We start from the raw sequence: 22,883 nt of genomic DNA, 5'->3' as shown, positions 1-22,883 counted from the left end.
TCTAACTCTAACGTCCCTGAAACCTATGGTTGTTTCAGTGAATTTCAAAGGTTTTTTAAATGCTAATTTCTAGCCATAACATAGCAGTCTCGTTTTCAGAGTGGTGAAGAAGTTAAGCGTGGCCTCCAAACACCTTTTAGCAATCCCACTGTGTGGAATTTACTGGAGGTAACAGGAGGGGTAGTTAGCCCCCAACGTCAACCTTGGAGGCCAACTACCCCTTTTATTACCTCCAGTAAGTCCCACACAACTAACTTGTTATATCAGGCCCCGCCCCCTCCCTGCACCACTGTGCAAACGCACCCCCTGGCGTGTTGTAAATTGGAGGATTAATATCCCTTGAGTCCTGAGGGTCCCTGGGGGCCAACTACCCCACCAGGTACCTCCAGTAAGCATCAGAGACCCCATCCCTCAGGGCCTTACCTGTTTTTTAAAGTTTAAAAAAAAACGGGAAGAGGGCTGCGCGGCCAATTTCGGCCCCGGGGAATGGCTACATACATATATATTTTTTTAAATACTTTTTTAAGAAGGGGGGCTGCGTGGCCCCCCTCCTGAGTCCTCTATTGGCCCCCCGAGACCCCATCCCCCGGGGCTGTGCCTCTTTTTTTTATATTTTAATGACAGAGGAGGGCCACGTAGCCCCCCTCCTGGGCCACTTCTGGCCCAGGGGACCCCGTCCCCGGGGCCGGCCCTTTCCGTTGGGGATCGTGGGGGAGCCCCAATTCTTCCACAGTCCTGCCGGCTCTACGCCTCCTGCGCGAGCCGGCATTGCTTTTGAGCAAGGGGGGCTGCTGAAATGCAGCTCCCCTTGCTGAAAAGCAATTCTGCTTTGCTGCCTTGAAGCTAGAGCAGGTTTCCCTGCTCTAGCTTCAAGGAAGCAAAGCAGTGTTTGCTATGGCAGGCCTGCCATAGCAAACAGCAGTATCCCGGGGGTGGGCACCCCGGGACACTGCAGGAGCAGGCCCTGGGGGGTGGCGGTCACCAGGGCCACCAAGGGCTCCTGGAGGGGGCCCGCGCGGCCCCCCTCCCTCCATTTTAAAGCCCCGGGGAGGTGGTGGTGCCCAGGGCCCGGGGGTCCGCAAAGGATCCCCGAATTTAAATATTAAGTGCCCCGGGGAGGTGGTGGTCCCAGGGGCAGTGTTGGGGGCTTGAGCCCCCCACACTAATTATTCTGTCTAGCCCCGGGAGGTGGTGGTCCCTGGGGCTCGGGGGGGCCCGTGAGGCCCCCCGCCCATTTTCAGCAAAGCCCCTGGGAGGTGGCGGTCCCTGGGGCAGCATGGGGGGGTTTGGGACCCCCCACACATTTATTTTTGAAGCCCTGGGGAGGTGGCGGTCCCCGGGGCTGCGGGGGCCCCCGCAAATTAAATACACATTGCCCGCGCTTCATTTTTTAATTTTTTTCAGCAGGATTCGCGATCCCAACGCGAATTGCACTGAAATTTTTTTTTTAATATACTTTAATCCCCTGACCAGGCCTAGGGGGTCAGGTTTGTTTCTACCCTGCCCCCTTTTCTACTTTTCTATCCTCTTTTTCACTGTTTTCTTGTGACTCGGTTCTACCGAGGCACAAGATGGCTGCCAACACTTCCTGGTTTGGAGTGTTGGCTGCCAATCAGAGTGAAGGGTTCGCGAACCCTCAGCGTCGTCGGAAGGTGGCGTCGCGGCAGCTACTTAGACACCGCCCTCGCGCGCTGACTTCAGTTCTTTCTTTCTCCGTCCCAGCCAGCGCAGATCCAGGAAGAGCGGTACCTCAGTCATTTTTTCTCTACGTTTTTCTCGACTTTTGGTGACTTCTTGTTTCGAGTCTCCGACTCCGAACAGGTGCATGAGGGATGCCCAGTTTTAAGGCCTGCGGTTCCTGTACCCAATTGATGTCGGTGACAGATCCGCACCGCGTGTGCCTCTTTTGCCAGGAGCGCGACCACGACCCCAAGTCGTGCTCTGACTGTCAGTTGTTGACGCCGAAGGCTTTGCGGTAGCGGTCCCGAAAGCTTCTTGAACGACGGCAATCGGCTCCGGTCGAGAGGGAGGTTAAGGGACCGGTCGCAGAGCCACCATCAGTCCGGCTCGAAGTCATCGAAGTCTGCACACTCGGGTCGGGTAAGTCGAACCATAAAAAGAAGTCAAAGAGGCATTGTCGCTCTTCGGCTTCTCCTTGTCGGTCAGCCGACACGACGAGGCGCGCGGGTGATGCCACTCCCACGGCTCCGTGCATGGAGCCTGAAGGGTCGACTCCGAGCTTCCCTCCCTTTCCGGGACCCAGAGCGACCCTCGCCCAGCTTCGAACGTTCCACGAAGCGATGCATGCAATCTTTTGGCGGACCGACCCCGCCGGTGCGCCTTCAGGCCCCACGGACTCGGTTGGGGGGGCCTAGGTCTTAGCTGCCGGCGGCTCCGACCCTGGCGCCGCAGGTCCCCCTTGGACCCGGATCGGCGCCAGTTGACCTCATTACACCTTCACTGGCGCCGCTTCCGATGGCACCACTGCCGTGCCCGATGCCGGTTGGCGCCCCGGCCGGCATTGACCCCAGCCTCCTTCCCGACGTGGATGCGGTGCTGGCCTTCAGGCCCCACGGACTCGGTTGGGGGGCCTAGGTCTTAGCTGCCGGCGGCTCCGTCCCCGGCGCCGCAGGTCCCCCTTGGACCCGGATCGGCGCCGGTTGACCTCATTACACCTCCACTGGCGCCGCTTCCGACGGCACCACTACCGTGCCTGATGCCGGTTGGCGCCCCGGCCGGCATTGACCCCAGCCTCCTTCCCGACGTGGATGCGGTGCTGGACCGGCGTCGTCCGACGTCGAATCCGGCGCCGGAGAGGACCGGTGCCCGATCCGGCCCCGGATGGGATTTTCATGCCCCTATTCACTTCTGGGGAACCCTTTCCAACAACAGTGGCACCCAGAGGATGATGAGGAAGACTGGGAGGGGTCAGGTGACCAGCTAGGGTCTGAACAGGACTGGAGAGAGGAACTGGGGGATGCCAGTGGTCTTGACACTTCACCCGACCTTGGCATGTTGTCACCTCCTACTGTGGCTACGGAGGAGGGAGCATCATACGCTGTGGTGTTGCGTAGGGCAGCTGAGGCTCTTAACCTCGAGCTTCCTACGGTGGCTTTCAGGACAAACCTCCTCACTGAGGTGCTTCAACCGGCGGCCAGCTCTTCGAAGCCCCTGCTTCTGTTTAATGAGGACCTCACCGACGTCCTTTTGGGCACCTGATCCAGGCCCAACACGGGGGCTCCCGTGGACAAGATGATCGCCGATGCTGCCGCCCTAACCCGGGTGACCCCACTTTCCTCTACCAACACCGCACCCCGGAGAGCTTGGTGGTCCAAGCCTCCACCTCCAAAAGCGCCTTTCCGAAGGCTCCACCGGAAAGGGAATCCAAGAAGCTGGACCATCTTGGGAAGAATATTTTCTCTTCCGCCATCTTAGGACTGCGGTCCGTTAACACCGCATGTCTGTTGGGCAGTTATTCGCACTCTGTGTGGGGTGCAGTGGAGCAAATGCTGCCTCAGTGCCCGGAGGAGGCCCGGGCAGTGCTCTCCCAGGCTGTTGCCGCCGGGAGAGATGCAGCAAAGTTTACGATCCGTTGTGGATTGGACACCACTGACTTTCTGGGCAGGACCATTTAAACGTTGGTAGTGCTCCGTCGCTACGCCTGGATGAGGTCTACTGACTTTTTGGGGGATGTTGAGAACACCTTGATGGAAAAGCCCATTGATGGCCATCGCCTTTTTGGCGACAATGTAGACTTTGCCCTAGAGCCCTTCAAGGACTCACAGGCTACGGCCAAGTCCTTGGGCCTCTCCTCCCGTCCGGTGCAGTCTGCTTTTCACTCCTTTCGTGGCTATGGAAGGGGTGCCCCGCTACATCCCACCCTGGGCCACAGACCTCAGCAAGTTACCCAACCTTTGCGCGGCCAGGGATATGGGAACCAGCGTCGCGGTTCAGGGGGCCAGCGGACAGGCCAGTCCAGCAACCCCCCCTCAGCAGCAGCCTCCAAACCCTCCTAGTCCGACCTTTCAGGCCCATCAAACGCCAGTGGACAGCAGGATTCGCCATCACCTCCCCCACTGGCGCACCATCACTTCGGACCGGTGGATTTTGCAGATAGTACGAAGGGGCTACTCCCTCCCCTTCGAGACTACCCTCCAGCCATGCCACCGCGATACTGCCACAAGTCGGAGGATCATCTGGCCCTTCTCCAGCAGGAAGTTACGGCTCTCTTGGACAAGGGAGCCATCGAGCTCGTTCCTGTCCCAGAAGTTGGTCGTGGTTGTTACTCCCACTACTTTCTGGTTCCCAAGAAGGACAAGGGGCTGCGTCCTATCTTGGACCTCAGGGACGTCAATCGCTTCCTCCGGAAGGAGAAGTTCAAGATGTTGACGCTTGCTCAGGTCTTGTCTGCCCTCGATCCGCAAGACTGGATGGTTGCGTTGGACCTGCAGGATGCTTATTTTCACATCCCCGTCCTGCCGGCCCACAGGCATTACCTGCGGTTCACGGTAGACCGTGAGCACTTTCAGTTTACCGTGCTCCCTTTTGGCCTTACCAGTGCCCCTCGGGTGTTCACGAAAGTGGTGGCGGTGGTCGTAGCTCATCTGCACAGATCAGGGGTTTCAGTCTTCCCCTATCTCGACGACTGGCTGTTGAAGGCGGGCTCGCCCCAGGCAGTCATTTCCCACCTGCAGACTATGGCCAACCTCCTGCATCAGCTGGAGTTTTCCATCAATGTGCCGAAGTCGCACCTGATTCCCTCTTAGAAGCTCCTCTTCATCGGATCGGTTCTGGACACGACACAGTTTCGGGTCTATCCACCCTAAGAGCGAGTCCGGGACATTCGGGCTATGATTCCGATCTTTCAGCCCTTGTCCCGGGTTTCGATCAGAATGATCCTGAAGCTGCTGGGCCTCATGGCCTCCTGCATCCTGCTGATCAATCATGCCAGGTGGCATATGCGGGCTCTGCAGTGGGACCTGAAGTTCCAGTGGGCGCAGCATCAGGGGAATCTGTCCGATTACGTCCAGATCTCGAAGGGCACTGTTCAACAACTGCAGTGGTGGCTCATGACTAGTATTGGGTCAGTGGCCGGTCCCTCTCCCTTCCCCAACCAGAATACACCGTGGTGATTCATGCCTCCCTTCTGGGATGGGGCGGCCACATGGGAGAGGCGGAGATCAGGGGCCTCTGGTTTCCGGCGGAGTCCAGGCTTCAGATCAACCTTCTGGAGCTCCGGGCGATTCGTCTTGCACTGAAGGCATTCCTTCCCTCTGTCCGGGGAAGAGTAGTGCAGGTGTTCACAGACAACACCCCCGCCATGTGGTATTGCAACAAACAGGGTGGGGTGGGGTCGTGGACCCTGTGTCAGGAGGCCCCCCGCCTCTGGACAAGGCATTTCCCTGGTGGTTAAAAACCTGGCAGGTTCTCTGAATGCCAGGGCAGATGAACTCAACCGCAGTTGCATGATGGATCACGAATGGTGTCTTCACTCGGAGGTGGTGTAAGGTCTCTTTCAACAGTGGGGAGAGCCTTGGTTAGATCTATTCGCCACCGATGAGAACGTGCAATGTCAGCAATTCTGCGCATTGGAATTTCCAAGGTGGCACTCGCTCTGCGACGCTTTTCGTCGCGAGTGGACTTGCGGTCTGTTGTACGCCTTTCCGCCTATACCACTTCTGCCCAGAGTGCTGAAGAAGGTCAGGCGCGACCGGGCCCACGTCATTCTGGTGACTCCGGATTGGGCACGAAGAGTCTGGTATCCCGAGCTGCTCAACATAGCCATTGATCCTCCGATCAGACTGCCTCTTCGGGAGGATTTTTTGTCGCAACAGCAGGGGCGGTCCTCCACCCGAACCTGTCCAGTCTCCACCTCCTTGCGTGGAGATTGAGTGGCGGCAGTTGACGTCTTTCGACCTGCCTCCTGAAGTTTGTGATGTAATCTTGGCAGCCAGGCGTCCCTCCACAAAGATGATATACGCCTGCAGGTGGAACAAATTTGTGGCATGGTGCACAGCAAAGGCTGTGGATCCCCTTTCTGCCCCTCTTAATGAAGTACTCTTATTCTTTCTCTCTTTAGCCCAGCAGGGCTCTTCTTTGGGCACTATCAAGGGCTACCTTTCTGCCATCTTTGCTTTCCTTCGGCTGCCAGATCAGTCTTCTCCTTTCAAGTCCCCAGTAGTTAACCGTTTCTTGAAAGACTTAGCGCATCTTTTTCCTCCAATTCCATTCGTTATGCCTCAGTGGGACTTGAATCTTGTGCTGACTTATTTTATGTGCGCTCCTTTTGAGCCGCTTCATAACTGTCCTTAACGTCGCTTGACTCTCAAGACTGCTTTCCTGGTAGCCATCACCTCTGCTAGAAGGGTGAGTGAGCTCCAGGCCCTTTCCTCCAAACCTCCTTTCGTGTCTGTCCAACCGGGCAAGGTGGTTATCAGGACCCGTCCATCCTTTCTTCCTAAGGTTGTCACTGCCTTCCACATCAGGCAGAGCATTACTTTGCCCACCTTCTTTCCGCCTCCGCATCCTTCAAAGGAAGAAGAGAGGCTCCACCGTCTGGCCTCAAAATGTGAGTTCTCCTCCTTTCTGGATCGCACAAAACAGTTCCGGGTGGATGATCAACTTTTTGTTGGCTACGTGGGTGCAAAGAAGGGTCGGGCCGTACAGAAACGCACCATTTCTCGATGGGTCGTGTTGTGTATTAAGGCTTGTTACTCTGGCTAAAAAGGAGCCTCCAGTCGGGCTACGCGCTCACTCCACCAGAGCGACGGCAGCCACTACTGCCTTGGGAAGAGGAGTGCCTCTGAATGACATCTGTCAGGCGGCCACATGGGCACCACTGCACACATTTACTAAACACTACTGCCTGGCTAGCCAAGTCCGGAGAGATGACTTTCTGGTGTGATCTTGGTTCGCAGACCCACCTCCGGGGTTGGTACTGCTGGGGTATCTATTCTAAGGTAAGGATTCTATAACTAATGTGTTTCTTTCAGATGCACAAGTTACTTACCTTCGATAACAATATATCTCTTAGAAACATTAGTTAGTTATAGATTCCTTACCGCCCCACCCATCCTTCTCGTTCTGCGAACTGATTTCTGGGGTTATGGACATCCTTTCAGGGCCCTAGTTTTGTGCACCAGTGGTCAGTGTCTTGCATGGCTCTGCGCTTCTGACGCGGAAAGTCGTGTATAGAACTGACAGCGCGTGAGGGCGGAGTCTAAGTAGCTGCCGCGACGTCATCTCGGCGACCACGATGCCGACGACAAACACAGAGCCGAGGAACTGCTGATGAAAAATCTTTCCGGATCCAGTCTGACGCCTGGGGGTAATCCTAAGGTAAGTTATCTATAACTAAATAATGTTTCTTACAGATATAGCGTTACCGAAGGTAAGTAACTTGTGCATTATTTATCCACCCATCACTATATAAAGATTATCTCAATAAAAGACTTAGAACTGTATTTTCGAATTGTAAAGAGAAGCCTGGATCAGGTATTCTTTTCTTTCAAATACTTAGAGATCAGTTGCTCGGTATGGGTTTACTCTGGAGATCACATAGTTGACCTTTAAGGTAAAATTAGCTTTGTCAAACTCAACCATGACCAGGATGAATAAATACTTGGTTGGAGAAAATCTTTTGGCCACCAAGTCTGCCTAGATCTCAAACCATTGTAGTCTCACAATGGTTATTGTCACTGCAGACAGAGTTCACCAAGGGTAAATACGTTCATAAATAAGTTAAAGAGATCACCAGTATTTCACTGTTGCCAAATTTGGCCCCTGAAGAATAATCTGCTCAGAAGAAGCGTTCAGGGTCCTTGCATTCATTGTTACATGGTAACAGAGCAGCTTGTGTTCACTGAACAGTCAAATCTTTTTAACATATTTAGTGTTTTCTATATTCTCAGTCATTGTCTGGCTGCCTGTTTTTTTTAGCTCATGACCTGTCAGTTAATTAAGGAATGTGAAGGAATTCATGTTGTGTTTAAGATAATGCTATGGAAAATCCAACCGAGATAGTCTTAATCTCATCCAGTCATCGTTTCCATATGATATGCATACATTTTTGGTTTGCAAAGTGTTTTTTTCCTGTATTTATAAAAGAACTCACTTTTCAAACTAATATTTTTGCAGGCTAAGGCAACGTGTGGAGAAACAGCACACGCAAGAACATATTGAGAGACTGCCAGACAAACAAGATATCATGGTGACAAAGCCAAAGAAACAAGTGCAAATCAACGCAGTGCTGGAGGGGCAAGAGAGAATGAAGACACAGCCAGGCAACCAAGAGGAAATCAAAACTAAAGCAGCAAAAAAACCAAGTGTGTCATTCCGCCCTGAAAATTCTATAATCGAATTAATTCCAGTCGATGACAACAGTTCTGAGATTATTGATAAGTCAGAGGTATGGTATTACCCTAGCATATATACTTTAATGACTTGGAGTTCACTGCTAATGGTTCAAACTTAGTTTTAGTGTCTAACAAATTTTTGATCCAACGAAACCTACAAATGCCAAGAGAAAATTAATTGCCTAGTGTATAAATAATATTTTTGCATGATATGGCCGCTTGCATCATGGTCTTTTGGCATATCCTTGCATACGCTTCGATCATACAAAGATCTTTCAATTGAACTCCTTTTACCTTCAAACTAACCTACACAAGCCACTTTTAAATTGACCAGTGCATAAACTCTGTATTAACCTTATACAATCATAGATCCACAAACAGATAAAATAGTTTTGACTGCGTTGCCAGGTCCACAGTGTAGTGGTGAACACTATACCTTTGTCAACAAAGAAGGATAGAATTGTTTGATTGCATTTCCAGGTCAGCACTGTAGCGGTATATGATATACCACCACCAGGAACTAAGCCTAGTGTCTCATGAAATATCTTGAAGGGCTGGAATTGTTTTTTATGTTTTAATTAAAACAATGAAATAGTGAGGATAGCACTCAATTAATAGCAAGCTCACACAGAAAGTCTAATAGGTGTCAATCATATTGGATTCTATACCCTTAATGAATCAATATTATAGCTGCTAGTAAATAACAACTAGACTTGTCAAGAAACATGAAAAGCTGTGTATGTTCTCAGTATTCATTCTTTTATTTCTTGTTTCCACAGAAAAGACAAACAAGGACACAACCCACATGTTTCATCCCTTAACATTGGAACTTCTTCAGGGCATGAATTTATAGGCAATGCATATGTCAGTTTGTCACCCATTACACATGGTCCATTGCATCACCTGCTAAATTCTCAAAAGTGTATTTCTATCTGCGGCCAAAGCGTTTTCTAATACAACCATCACCTTGCTCTGTGGTCCAGCTGTTTAAAATATACGGACACTATTATAAAGATTGCAGCTGACAATTGTCTCAACAATACACCAATTTGGAAGCCTAGAGAAAATATCTTAGGTGCATTGAGGTTATCACCCTTTGGCTGCAGATTAAAATAAACTTTTTAGAATTTCTCAGCAGAAGATGCTATGGATCATGTGTAATGGGTGACAAACGGGCATACGTATTGCCTATAAATTCATGCCCTGAAGAAGTCCCAATGTTAAGGGCCGAAACGCGTTCGTTGTGTCCTTGTTCGTCTTCTCTGTGGAACCAAGAAATAAAGGAATGAAAACGGAGAACATTCACCGCTTTTGATGCTTCTTGACTTGTCTAGTTGTTATTTACTAGTAGCTATAATATTGATTCATTGTGGGTATAGAATCCAATATGTTTGAAACCTATTAGACTTTCTGTGTGACCTTGCTATTAATTGAATGCTCCTGTCACTACTTTCTACGTTTTTCTATTTTTGGGGAGTTTACAGTTGGCTCCATGAGTGAGCCCCTATTTATTGGGAACTCAATACAGTGTGCGGTAAAAGGATACCATAACTGTTTGTCCTTATTTTAATAGAATTAAAATAATGTGTGCTCTTTGTACAATATTATTTTGTTGTAAAGTATATGTGGTAGCTTTAACAGTGGAGTCAACTGTGTATGGGCTAACTACATTTTCTGATTGCTGGTCAGGTTGGTAAAATATCAGTAAATAACATCTGCTTGAGCAAAGTTGCCTAATTTAGGTTCAGGAGAAGCACATCCATGTCGGATCTGGAGTCTGCTGTTTTGTTACCCATTAGACTCTATTACACTAGACTGACCAGCTCAATTACTTTCACACATTAGATGCATTTACATTCAAGCTATCAAAATGCAGCTCATTACATGGTAGTTATCGTGAGAGGTTGGAAGGGTTCAATTTTCCTTTATGGTGATTGACAAAATTGCATTGCATATTGTGAAAAAGTATGGCTGTTTTGGGTCTTCATTTTAAAAAAAATGTGATAATATTACCCAAGTGCATCCCACTATGATAACTATCTATGATTCTGTGATTTGCTTGGTTTGGTGACACGCGTGTGCTCTGTCAACTGTTTTTGAGTGGGTTATTCATGTTACCTAATGTGGTCGGGTGACAGGTAGGTATGTCTCTACCTATCTACCTAAGCTTTCTGATAGCTGGTCACATTTGGTGTATTTACCTGTGTTCCTTTCTGTAGAAGTAATGTAGATCGTAACATATGTTAATGTGCAGGAGTATCATTGAACCATTAGATAAGTACTTGTTAAACCTTTCCTTTGCTAGGTACATCAGAATGACGTGCCAAGCTTGGAGCATGAAGAAGGATTTGTCTTACCACTTGGTAAGTAGAGTACAGTTTGAGTGTGAGTGATAAAAACAATAACCTCTGTATTAGATCTGAAGCCTTCGGCTTTAAAAGCTCCTGCCTGTGCACTACTACATGTTCCTATGCAGTGTTCTGTGGAATACAAAAAGTGAAGTGGAATACTTAAATTAAACTTCACCACTGGTAATGACACTGGACCACATCCCAGCACATCATTTGTTCTGCCTACCCTGCCACCTCAGGTTAGGTGCAGTCCTATATTATTTGTATTTGTAAATCACCCTCGAGGGAATCCTGGTGCTGAGCAGGTATGTCTGCTAGCCCTACCTATGTTAGGTTGATTAATTGATAGGCCAGGTCTTTAACTTCTTGCAGAATTCAAGAAGAGAGGAGGAGGCTCTGATGTGGAGTGAGAGGCCGTTCCATGCTTTAGGACCGATGTAAGAGAGCACTCGTCCTAAGTCAAATGCACATCAGCCTAGGTCCTGCTCCAGTTGGAGCAGTCCAGCTGAACTGTTCTGTACTGTAACACAAGCAGCTCAAGACTGGTTTTTATATGTACTTATGATGTCTCTAGTCACCTTTATTAAAGAAATGACATGATGTAGCTGCTCAACTGTAATAACTTATTACAGTTGAGTTGAGTTCTGATGTCACAATGGCTGCTGCTAGCAGCCAGGGTGAGAGGCAGATCTTCTCCTCTGTTTTTCCAAATGAACAGTGATCAGCAAAACAGAGATCAGCAGAACAGAGATAGTAATTGCAACATGTTTAGATATAATCTCTCTGCTTGTTTCTACACAGTCTGCGCAACAGCATTTTTAAAAATCTGACTCGTAATTAACTGATTCTGATATTTTGTGCAACAAATCTCTAACTACTTTTTGATGTTTATTTATACACTGTTTGTTCTTCATGTCTGCAAACATCCTAGCAACACAACAAGGATTTAAGAGATTTGTGGGAAGGGTGATGGTGTGACCATATGTTATAAGGAATAAAGTAACCCTCGGAGTTCCTTGACCTTTTAAAGGAACTCTGCCTTCAGCCTCATTACTCTATATAGTCATGGAACTCCTCGATGGCTTGCACTATGCTTGTAATGTACAACAGGGAGTACTTTATCGTGTGTGTGTGTTCATAGCATGTGTGGCTGTTGATACGCATGCTTTTCATACTCCTGCCATCTAGTGTGTTGAGCTCGGATGTTTGCAAGTTGTTTATCTTCAAAGAAGTATTCAGTCACAGGATGCACTTTGATCACTCCCCTTGGTGTATATTGTACGTGGACAATGACTCCATCTTAAATTGTTTGATTCCACCATTGCGTTTGGACGTGCATTGCTTAGGCCTCAAGGTTGTAGTGTTACTTCACATGCTTGTCAGTTCTCTTTGGTGTTTATTTCTACCCTACTGCATCAGGCTCCTTTAAGCTAGGTTGCCATCTGTGTTTCGACGTACATTAACTTAAACACCCCGAGAACCGTTGTCATCACCGAAAGCGTTGAAGTCCTAGCACCTATTGGGGGACCAGCACTGTTTTAATCTACCTTCACCTGAGAATGTGGCACAGTTGATGCAACGCACATTGGTCCAGTTTTGACCTTGCTGCCATATCAAGTTTCCGTGGACAGACTACCATGAGGTGTGTAACCTCTGCCTATCCCCTGACCAAGATGATGCTACGTGCTCCTTGTGCCTTGCCTTTCGCTAAAAGAAGCAGCTATGGTACCAGAGGGAACTCCACTGGGCAAACAATACCATGCTGTGCTCAGACCTTTCCCTCACTACAAACATCTTTGGGGAGGAAGATCCCCTCTTAACCCAACAACAGGAGGAAGCTAGGCCCTCAGGGCTCCCATTGGTCCAAGCTACCCCCAGCCCGGAGTACGGGTCATCGAGCAAATCTGACGACCAGAAGGAAGACATTGACTTAATGCCGAAGACTAGCCCCTGATTTAGTATGCCTGTAACTCAAGGCAAACTCAAGGCTCACAAAAGAAAGACCGAGACAACCAAGGCAGAGCATTGCTCTCGAGGGAGCCAAGCATCGAGCCCCGAGCACAGCAGTCAAGGCTAGATCAGCCATGGGCCCCCGCTTCCTTCTGGCTCTGGTCAGCACTGCCAACAGGCCCCAGGGTCTATCTAGCCCCCAGCACTACCTGAAGTCAGCACCGACACCTTCATAGGGGCCCACCCACAAACCAAAACAAACCCTTCTTAGCTTGGAAGCCTTTCTAGGCACTAAAGCCACTGTCGATTCTGAAACCATTCGGAAGTCACATCGTAAAGTAGAGACAAAAGCCTGCATCAACATCTACGGAGGAGGATATCAAGGGTACACACCTAGAGAGCAGGAGCTGGACATAAGACAACAGCGCTTCTTCATTTACCCAGTCAAAGGCACAGTCTCTGCCAAACTACCCCCACTGGCTCGAATGCCTTCAGGGCCCATGCCTCGAAAGAGAAGATGTGATTTTAAGGAAGGCCTGGTTCCACGCCTTCTGTCCCATAACTTTTACCCAAGAGAGATGGGGATACAGGAACTAGTCCTGTCCCTGTTCCACGCAGCCCCCACCTAGTTTCCTCACCTCTCCCATTCACAACCATGCAGCCCGTCACAGCTGCCTCCACCAGAGACACCAGGAGGATCTCCCTTCTCAGGTTCACCACCTGGCAGCCCCTATGGTGTGTTTGACACTTATGATCAGCTGTTAGTGGAGTATCCCACTAATGACCCCTGGGCCTATTATTACATGGATTTGCAAGGCTACACTGACTTCGACCTCTATCCGGTCAGGGTTTCACCCCCTGATGACACTGCAGCATACCATGAAGTCATACAGTGGACAGCGGCATACCATAGTTTGTATATGCACGTCATTCAGGAGGAGGACAATTTTTATGGAGACACACTCTCTAAATCTAAATGCTCAGTTCACTTTCTCCCCCAAGCTCAAGGGCATGGTAAAATCTACTTCTGAGAACTTCAAGGAGCCTGCTAAGGCCACAGTGTTCACCCCAGGGTTGAATGGAAGTTCAAGGAATATTTACAGATGATAACCCGGCAGGAAATCATCCTCCTACTCCAGCAAGACGGTTTCATGACCTGCGCTCAGTCTCATGGACGCCTATTTTCACATTCCAATCCACCATGCCCACTAGCAGTACCTTCATTTTGTGGACAGCGTCACCAGTTCAGAATACTTCCCTTCGGAGTAACCATGGCCCCAAGAGTGTTTACTAAGTGCCTAGCAGTGGAGGCAGCACATTTGCGCAGTTAAGGCATTCATGTCTTTCCCCTACCTCGATGATTAGCTGAGTAAGAGCAGCAGCACGCTTCAGTGTCTTGCACACACTCAAGCGATAGTGTCCTTGCGTCACAGCTTCGGCTACCACACTATAAACATCACCCAGTCCCATCTGGAGCCTCTTCAAAGACATCCCTTCCTAGTCTCCTTCCTCAATAAAGCAGTTAAAGGCAAAGCCTACCCAAACAAGCTAAGCATCTCAGCTTTCCAGCACCTGCTGCTTCTGTTTCAGCCCAATCATCAGCTCATAGTTCACATTGAAATCTACGTCCTAGGGATGATGACCTCCTGCATCGCCATTGTCCCCCATGAAAGCCTCTTCAATAGTGTCTAGCAGTTCAGGGATCTCAAGTGGAGGGTCACTGGGAAGATCGTGTGTTTATTACATGCCAAAGCAATGGTGAAACAGCACCAAACTGGTGAAAGGCAGGCCCTTTGTATATTCACTTTCACAGTAGACAATTGCTACAGACGTTTCCATATGGGGTGGGACACATCTCAACCAATACAGAGTCGAAGAAGACTTGGTGCTCTCTGTTCTAGGGTTGCCACTTTAATTTCTTAGAACTCCTTGCCATTTAGCTAGCCCTCAACCCGTTTCTGCGGGTCAGTCTAGGCAAGGCAGTCCTGATCAGAACAGACAACATGAGCACTACACATTATATCCAAAAGCTGGGAGGCACACACTCCCTTCACCTAGTGCAGAGGATCTGGCACCGAACACTCTGATATAACATTCACCTCATGGGAGAGAATCTCCTGGAGGTGGATAACTTTGTGGATTTGCTCAGAAAGATGCACCAACAAGTCCATGAGTTGGAACTCCACTCCTCAGGTTCTTCATAGATACTTCCAGCATTGGGGCATCCTGCAATGGATCTGTTTGCTACCCCAGAAAATGCAAATGCCCAAGCTTTGCAGCCAGGTGCGCACAGCCACAGTCCTTGAGCAGTGCACTATGGATGAGCAGGTCAGGGATATTTGCCCACGCTGTGCCAACACTCCCACTGCTTTTCTTTGATGTGAGGAAGCTCAGGCAGATGTCAGTAAATCTCATCATAGGAGTGCCAACCTAGCCTGCCTACCATGGTACTACTCTCTCCTGGAGTGGTCACTTAGTACCAACGAGACACTTGCCCTCAGGCTGGACCTTCTCATACAGAGGCAAAGTCAGGTCAGGCATTCAGTTCCTCAGTAGCTCACTCTAGCAGTTTGGCACATGAGGTCCTAGATTTTGTAAACCTCCACCTTCATCAAGAGTGTATGACAATCTTGAAGGACATGGGCCTGTTGTGCAGCAAAATGGAAAGTTTTATACATTGCTGCATTTCAAACCAATCGTTCCGTTTTAAACCCATGGTCTGGGAGCTTCTTACCTACCATTTGATCTTAAAAAAGGTGGGCCTTGCACACACCTCCGTTCACATTATCTTAACAGCAGTTGCTGCTTACATGCAGAGCAGACAATATGTGTCTCTTTTCAGGATAACCATCACCAACACCTATATGGAGGGACTTTAAAGAGTTATTTCCCCAGAGCATCTCCCACTCCCAGTAGAACCTCAATATAGTCCTCAAAGGCTTATGGGTCAATCCTTTGAACTAGTGCATTCATGTCCTCAGCAGTTCCTCTCTTGAAAGGTAGCCTTCCTTATAGCTACTATTTCACATAGGTTCATCAGCGAGCTGCAAATGCTTACGCTACAGGAGCCTTTCATCCAGATCGCCAAGGGTAGGGTCATTCTTGGAACTAATTCTATGTTCTTCCCTAAGATGGTAGCACCCTTACACCTTAAACAAACCATTGAGCTCCTAGTCCTTTTCTGACAGCCTGATTCTGTTATGGAAAGATCACTACACGCATTAGATATCAAGAGATCACTCGTACTACATCAACATGACCAAATCATTCCATACGTCAGCCCAGTTTGTCTTCTCTAATGCAAAGCCTCACAAAGGTCATCCTATCTCCAAGGCTGGCATAGCCAGGTGAATTGTGAAAGGACTTGTTATCATAAGGCACAGAGGGTTCTACCTGCACTTCCTAAGATGCACTCCACTCTCAGAAAGAGGGCTACTATCCCCTTCCGAAGGAACATGCCACTAGTGAATATCTGCAAGGCAGCAGCCTGATCAACCACACCCACCTGTACAAAGCGTTATTGTGTGGATATCTTAGCCTATCAACAAGTTTTAGTTGGCTATACTGTGTGGGGAACATTAGTCAAGACATATGCACCATCCACACTCTAGCCACAGTGGTCTGGAGGTCATAGCTGTCTAGTCTATGCTAAGCATATGTATTTAAAGCCACACATGCCATGAACGGAAAATGCTGCTTAGCCTGTAAGCATCGGTTTGTAGCGTGAGGTGCTGATTTACATTCCCCCACTCTCTTCCCTCGATGCGTTTGACTTTTGCAGATCATCTTCCCCTCATCACCATTTCATGGTACATTGCACTGTTGCACCATAACTTTCATTCACACTCCATACATCCTCTGACTGGCTGTGTGAAAAACAGTCAATGATGGTGTCTATGCCCTTGTGCAAAGTACACCAAGAAGTGGAGTCACTGCATATCCTGTGATTTAAGAGACTTCTTCAAAGAAAAACAACTTCCAAACGTCCGTGTTCAACACTATATGGCTAAAGTATGTTAACCATGTGAATCTACAGTACTACATTCTGAGATCAGATGCTTACAGAGAAAGTAGTGCTTATAAATATATATATGTGTTACAGAGTTTGAACTGTATAGTTATAGTTAGTTCAGAGATTGCACTGAAAAATAGTTTTTTTGTTTTGCTAAAACCTTTGGCGCTGTCTGACGAATCCTCATGAAACTTCTCAAAAAAAGGTTTATCCACCTCAGCTCCTTCCTTGAAAGTTTCGAGGTGATCTATGAAGCTGGGGCTTAGAATAAAAGGAGCACCCAAAACATCATTTTAGCATGTTAATTACCCATAGGAAAAGCGGTTTCTCTTTAAAATGACCAAAACTGAGGGGGCTCTTTCTGTCATAGAAATTGTAGTTAGTACTCTAGAAAGCTAACATGAGGACAAGCAGGTGGCTGGGGCAGTTGCAGTACAATGGACCTCAGAGTGCCGAAGGTAGGGTGTAGGGGCATGCACACGGATAATAGACGGCAGGCATGAAGGGGTTAGGTAAAGGAAGCTGACCAGGGAGGTCAAGTTTCTGGGGCAGTGACAGCACAAAAGACCATGGAGAGAGGGGGCAGGGGTAAGGGCAAGCAAATGTACAACTGAGGGCATGGTTGATAAGCTGAACTGATAGGACACTGAGCTGGGACAATGGTTGCTCAACAGACCGTAGAGGACAAAGGGGTGGGGGGTAGTGGCACGCACACAGACCACAAAGTGCAGGAGAAGGGCAAGGGAGATCAAGTTGACCAGTCTGGGTAGTGGTAGCATAACAGATTGCGGAGGGTAAGAGAGATGAAGTAGAGGGGCGGAGGCAGCAAGCCGACCATGCAAGTTAGGCAACTGAGGTAGTGGCAGCACAATGGGCTGCAGAGGGAAGATGAGAGGCTACAGGGCCACACACCGAAAACGGAGGGCAGTAGGAAGGTGTGAGAAGTTGGCCTGGTATATGCTGACCACTAATTAAAGTGGGCACCTTGTATCAGTCCAAACAACCCTTATTGATGATTAGGTTCAAGACAACATTTATTGAAAGCTATCCTAGTGTTAACTATGGAGAGAAGTCTTCAGGCTAAGTCTCGAAGGAATGTAAAGCAGCTTGTTTTACCAGTTTATAACGTCCTGAATGACCACATGAAAGGAGAACCACACAAGGAATATATCAAATATATGTATTTATTATTAAACACTCTCTACTAACCTCTTTATGAGATTAGAGAACAAAGCACACAGTATTAAATCACTAGAACGACAGTAAATAACACGATAAACAGGGGGAGACCGAACCATATATTAAGAAAGTGGTATAACAACCACGACTTGACTAGACACAGTGCCTAGAGCACGTAGAATTGCTGGGACCCCAAGGAACCACCCAAGATAGTGACACAGGGGACCCACGGAGGACGGGTGCAGTGTGAGAACACAGACGCGAGTTCCGTACAACTCTATGGGAAAGTCGCGGTTGGAATTTTAAAGATTGAGGACACTTCGGAGAGGACTTCAAGCAAACCCAGTTAAACATAGAAGGTTCTAAGGCCAGCACCCTTGAGAGTACCGAGATACCTGTGTTACCTATCCCAGAGGAGCTGGGTGCATAGTGGTCAAGTGATATTGGAAACCTTTGTCGTTTTCAGTGGCGTGATGCTGAAGAGTGCTGCTGCCGGGAAGATGAAAAGTGTCCAGTGTGATCCAAGCCTGGACCGGAGCTGAGAAGAACCTGAAAGCAGAGGGGACAGAGTCTGGGTCACTTCACAGTGACCAGGGGCATGATAGACGAATGCCCACCGATGTCGGGTGTTTCAGGTGAGAAGAGGTGAAGCTTGACTCTGCAGCCACAGGGACCAGGAGACGTCGACGATGACCAAAGTCCGGAGGTGAGCTGTCTCATAAAGGATGTCGAGTGCTGGAGGGTCAGTGTCCAGATTGAACACCAACAAGCCTTGGCAATTGCAACCCATGCGGTCAGAGGAAAGATGCTTCGGTGAGGACCAGCAAGATCCTGGGGACTCTCCAAGCTATGGAGTCAGGGCACGTCTGAAGGAACCAGGAAAGCCCAAGGAAAGTTAAAGTTACCTTCACAGGTCGACGGACCAGGGATCGCGAAGGGACCTTGAGCTGAATCACAAAATACCAGCTATAAGGACATGGTTCCGAAAGCTGCAGACAGGCTCAGCTCATGCTAGAGCACCATCTCACATGTTACCAAGCACTCTGCCTTCAGGATTGTTAAGGCCTGCCATAGGAGTGACTGATAGGTTACCCATGTGTCTATATATAAGGTAGGTATAGGAATACCTATAGGCCCTGATAGGCCTAGGGTACACCTATGCCCTGGGTACCTAAGGTACACTGTACAGGGTCCAAAAAGGTGATCCTTACCAATTGGGTTATGCACCTAAAGTGCATAGTGAATTTAGAGAGAGAACAGCTGGGCTGTGGGTCTGATTAGCAGGCCCACAGCCACATCTAAGTCGAAAACCAGTGAAGCAAAAGCAAAAAGTGGGGGTGAACATAGAAAGCAGACCCTACTCTCCTACAGTAATAATCAGCAAATTCCTTCCTACAGTGGCTTATTGGGCGATGATTTTCAGGGGCAGAATAGCAACCTGGTTGGACAGGGTGCAATCATTGTGCTATCGTAGAGTGTTCCTGCTGCTGAATTGTACCTCCCACGCTTAAACTTGTTCAGAATTCAGGTTGACATCACAGCAATGGTTATTAAAAGCTGGGTTAGTAGCTTACTGTCTGAAAGCCAAGCAGGTCCTGGATTGTTCCATATAAAGCCACATCTGGGCATTAATAATCAATCCTGTAACAATCTGGATCTGAAAGAGACACGTTAGCGATAGACTCCTTACCTTAGAATATCCCTAGGCGTCAGACTGGATCCGGAAAGTTTTCTATAGCAGTACCCCGGCACGTCGGTAGGCGTCGTCGTGTGGCTCCGCGTACGTCGGTGGCGTCGTAACCTCTGAGATGACGTCGTCTGAGCTACTTAGACGCGCCCACGCGCGCTGACGTCAGTTCTTTCTTTTTCCGTACCAGCATGCGCAGATCCGAGAGAGAGCGGTGCCCCTAGTTAATGTACTTGGTTTCTGAGAACTTGTTTCTCTTGTTTTGTCGAGTACTCTACTTCTTGTGCAGTAGGGATGCCCTGGTTTAAGTCCTGTAGGGCCTGTTGTCGGAACATGTCGGTAGCGGACCAGTACGACGTGTGTCTCTTCTGCTTGGGGCACGCCCATGCCCCCGAGGCATGCCCTGTTTGTCGGGCCATGGCGCTGAAAGCTTTGCGGGAGTGTTCCCGAAAGTTGTTGGATGTCCGGCAATTGGTTCTGCGCCGATCGAGGTCCCACTCCCGTGGGAGGACGAGGGGCTGGTCGCGGAGCCGTCACCATCGCTCGTCGGACCCAGGGACAGGTAAGTCACGGCGCCATAAAAAGTCAAAGATGCGACGTTGCTCTTCATCTACCCCTCACCGGTCGTGGGACGCGGTGGAGGGGGCGGGCGGTCACTTCCCCGTGGCTCCGATGGAGCCTCCGTTGTTGCCTGTGGCCTACCCGCCCTTTCCAGGCTCCCACGCAGCTCCGGACGAAATGCAGGCTTTCCTGTCGGCCCTGAACCATTTGTTTGGCCCATTGGGTCCCTCCGGAGCGCCCTCAGGCCCTGTGGACCCGTTGGGTGGTTCTGCCCCCGTGCCGCCGCCTTTGGCCCCGGCTGCACTGGCACAAGACCTACGGTGGATCTGGCCTCTGCGCTGGGGTTGGCGCCGAATGGCGCCAAACCGGGATTGGTCTATTACCCCCCCGGTTCTGCTTCTTGGTAGAGAGTTTATCCCATTCCCCGGGCACCTCGTCCTTACTGGCCTCTTCAACAACCGGTGGACGAAGGGGATTACTGGGAGGGGTTTGAAGACCCTCTCGCAGCTCAATGCGAGGATGAGCCAGAATGGGAAGGTGATATGGAAGGTCCAGTGGATCTGGATTTCTCTCCACATCCTGGTACACTGTCCCCCTCTTCCGTGGCTACGGAAGAGGTTGGGACTTTTTCCGTGGTGTTGCGTAGGGCGGCTGAGGCTCTTAACCTCAAGCTCCCTTCAGTACCTATCTGAAAGAAACACGTTAGTTAGATTCCTCACCTTAGAATATCCCCAGGCGTCAGGCTGGATCCGGAAAGATTTTTGTAGCAATACTCCTTGCACGTCGCTAGGCGTCGTTTGCGGCTCCGCGTCCGTCGTTGGCGTCGTGCGCCAGAATGACGTCGTCGGAGTAGTTATATGCCGCGCTGACGTCAGTTCTTCTTTTTTCCGCGCCAGTAAGTGCCGATCCGGGAAGATCTTACCCCTAGTCACTTTATTGACTAACTTTTTGACCTCTTTTGGTTACTCGACTCGACATCTGGTGCCGGTAGGATGCCTGGATTCAAGCATTGTGACGCCTGTCACCGACTGATGTCGGTAACGGATCACCATCGCCGGTGCCTGTACTGCCTTGGGGCCGACCATGACGCAGAGTCGTGCCCCGACTGTCAGGCCTTGATGTCGAAGGCTAGGCGGGAGCGGTCCCGTAAGCTGCTCGAGCTTCGACACTCGGCTCCGCGTCGCTCTCGGTCCCGGTCCAGGAGGAGGTCCAAGGACCGTTCGCGGAGCCGCAGCCATCGAAATCGCTCGTCGGGATCTTCGGGTAAGTCCCGTCACTCCAAACATTCTAAGAAGTCCAAGCGGCGTCCTCGCTCTTCGGACTCCCCTCGCCGGTCGCGCGACCCGGTGAGGGTCCGGGTGGTTCCACCCCCGCGGCTCCATCGGAGCCGCGCTCGTCCCCATACCCTCCGGTCCTCCGGTCCCAGTGCCTTCCTCACGGCCATGAGGAATGCCGGCGCGCCTTAGGGCCCCGCAGGGTTGACTGGGCGACCTCGCGTGCCGACGCCTCCTCCGCCAGCGCCGACACCGGTTCCGCCCCCGACGCCGTCCCCGCACGGTGTCGAGCCTCAGTTTAGCCCTATTACCGTCGCCGATGGGTGACCGCTTCATCCACCGTCCGGCTCCGATCATTCCTCCTGTCTACCAGGAATCTGATGATCAGGGCGACTGGGAGGGGTCTCAGGACCCTCTGGCCGAACAGGCCCAATTGTCTCAGGACTGGGCAGAGGAATTGGGGGACGCCAGTGGTTTGGATACCTCTCCAGACGCTGGATTCATCTCTCCTCCGACTGTGGCCTCGGAGGAGGGTGCGGCCTTTACTGTGGTGCTGCGCAAGGCGGCCGAAGGCCTAGGGCTCGAGTTGCCTGCTGTGGCTGTGAGGACTAACGTCCTCACCGAGGTCCTTCAACCGACAGCAAGCTCCACTGAGCCTCTGCTGCAGTTTAATGAGGCCCTCATTGACGTTCTGCAGGGCACTTGGTCCAAGCCCTCCACAGTCACTCCTGTGGACAGGAATGTTGCCCGGCGCCACCGCCCTGCTCCGGGCGACCCCACATTCCTCTCCCACCACCCCACCCCCGAGAGCTTGGTTATCCAGGCCTCAACCTCCCAATCCTCCTTCCCGTCCGCTCCTCCGGATAGGGAATCCAAGAGGTTGGAGCAGTTTGGCAAGAAACTGTTCTCATCCCTGAGTTTGGGACTGCGGTCTTTAAATACCGCTTGCCTTTTGGACCGTTATTCCCACTCACTGTGGGATACGGTGGAGGACGTGCTGCCCTTGTGCCCGGAGGAGGCCCGGGAGCGACTCACCCAAGCACTTGCTAACGGGCGAGATGCAGCACGGCACGCCATTAGATGTGGACTAGACACCACGGACTCGCTGGGTCGGGCGATTTCCACCACGGTGGCGCTTCGGCGTCACGCCTGGCGGAGGTTCACGTAGTTTTCAGAGGATGTCCAAAGCTCCCTCATGGACATGCCCTTCGATGGCACTCGCCTTTTTGGCGAGAAGGCGGACAGTGCGCTGGCCCGGTTCAAGGACTCCCGGGCCACGGCCAAGTCCTTGGGTCTTTCGGCCCCGCGGCCGCAAACTTCCGCCTTTCGCCCCTTTCGTGGCCAAGGAAGGGGTGCCTCCTCACGTCCGCCCAGCCACCGGCCGCAGAACCAATCTGCACGCAGTCGCGGACGTGGTTTCCGCCGAGGCGGTTCTGGAGGACAACGTGCCGGTCAGTCCACATCCACCCCGGCAGCATCCGCCTCAAAGCCCTCCTAGTCCGAGCTTTCAGGCCC

The 22,883-nt window shown here is 50.4% G+C and overlaps 1 protein-coding gene across 3 annotated transcripts in view; it reads left to right on the top strand.

Annotated features, from left to right (window-relative positions):
* CPLANE1 (ciliogenesis and planar polarity effector complex subunit 1) overlaps nucleotides 1-22,883 on the top strand; it is a 2,680,747-nt gene that overhangs the window by 1,646,766 nt on the left and 1,011,098 nt on the right. For all 3 annotated transcript variants that reach the window (XM_085631095.1, XM_085631092.1, XM_085631094.1), the window contains exons 36-37: nucleotides 8,137-8,407; nucleotides 10,660-10,717. In XM_085631095.1, coding sequence (XP_085487221.1) covers nucleotides 8,137-8,407; nucleotides 10,660-10,717 — 329 coding nt within the window. The remainder of the gene's footprint in view (nucleotides 1-8,136; nucleotides 8,408-10,659; nucleotides 10,718-22,883) is intronic.

Source organism: Triturus cristatus, chromosome 2_1, assembly GCF_964204655.1.
Source record: "Triturus cristatus chromosome 2_1, aTriCri1.1, whole genome shotgun sequence".
In the NCBI taxonomy this organism is placed as follows: Eukaryota; Metazoa; Chordata; class Amphibia; order Caudata; family Salamandridae; genus Triturus; species Triturus cristatus.
This window is presented reverse-complemented; position numbering and strand designations above follow the sequence as displayed.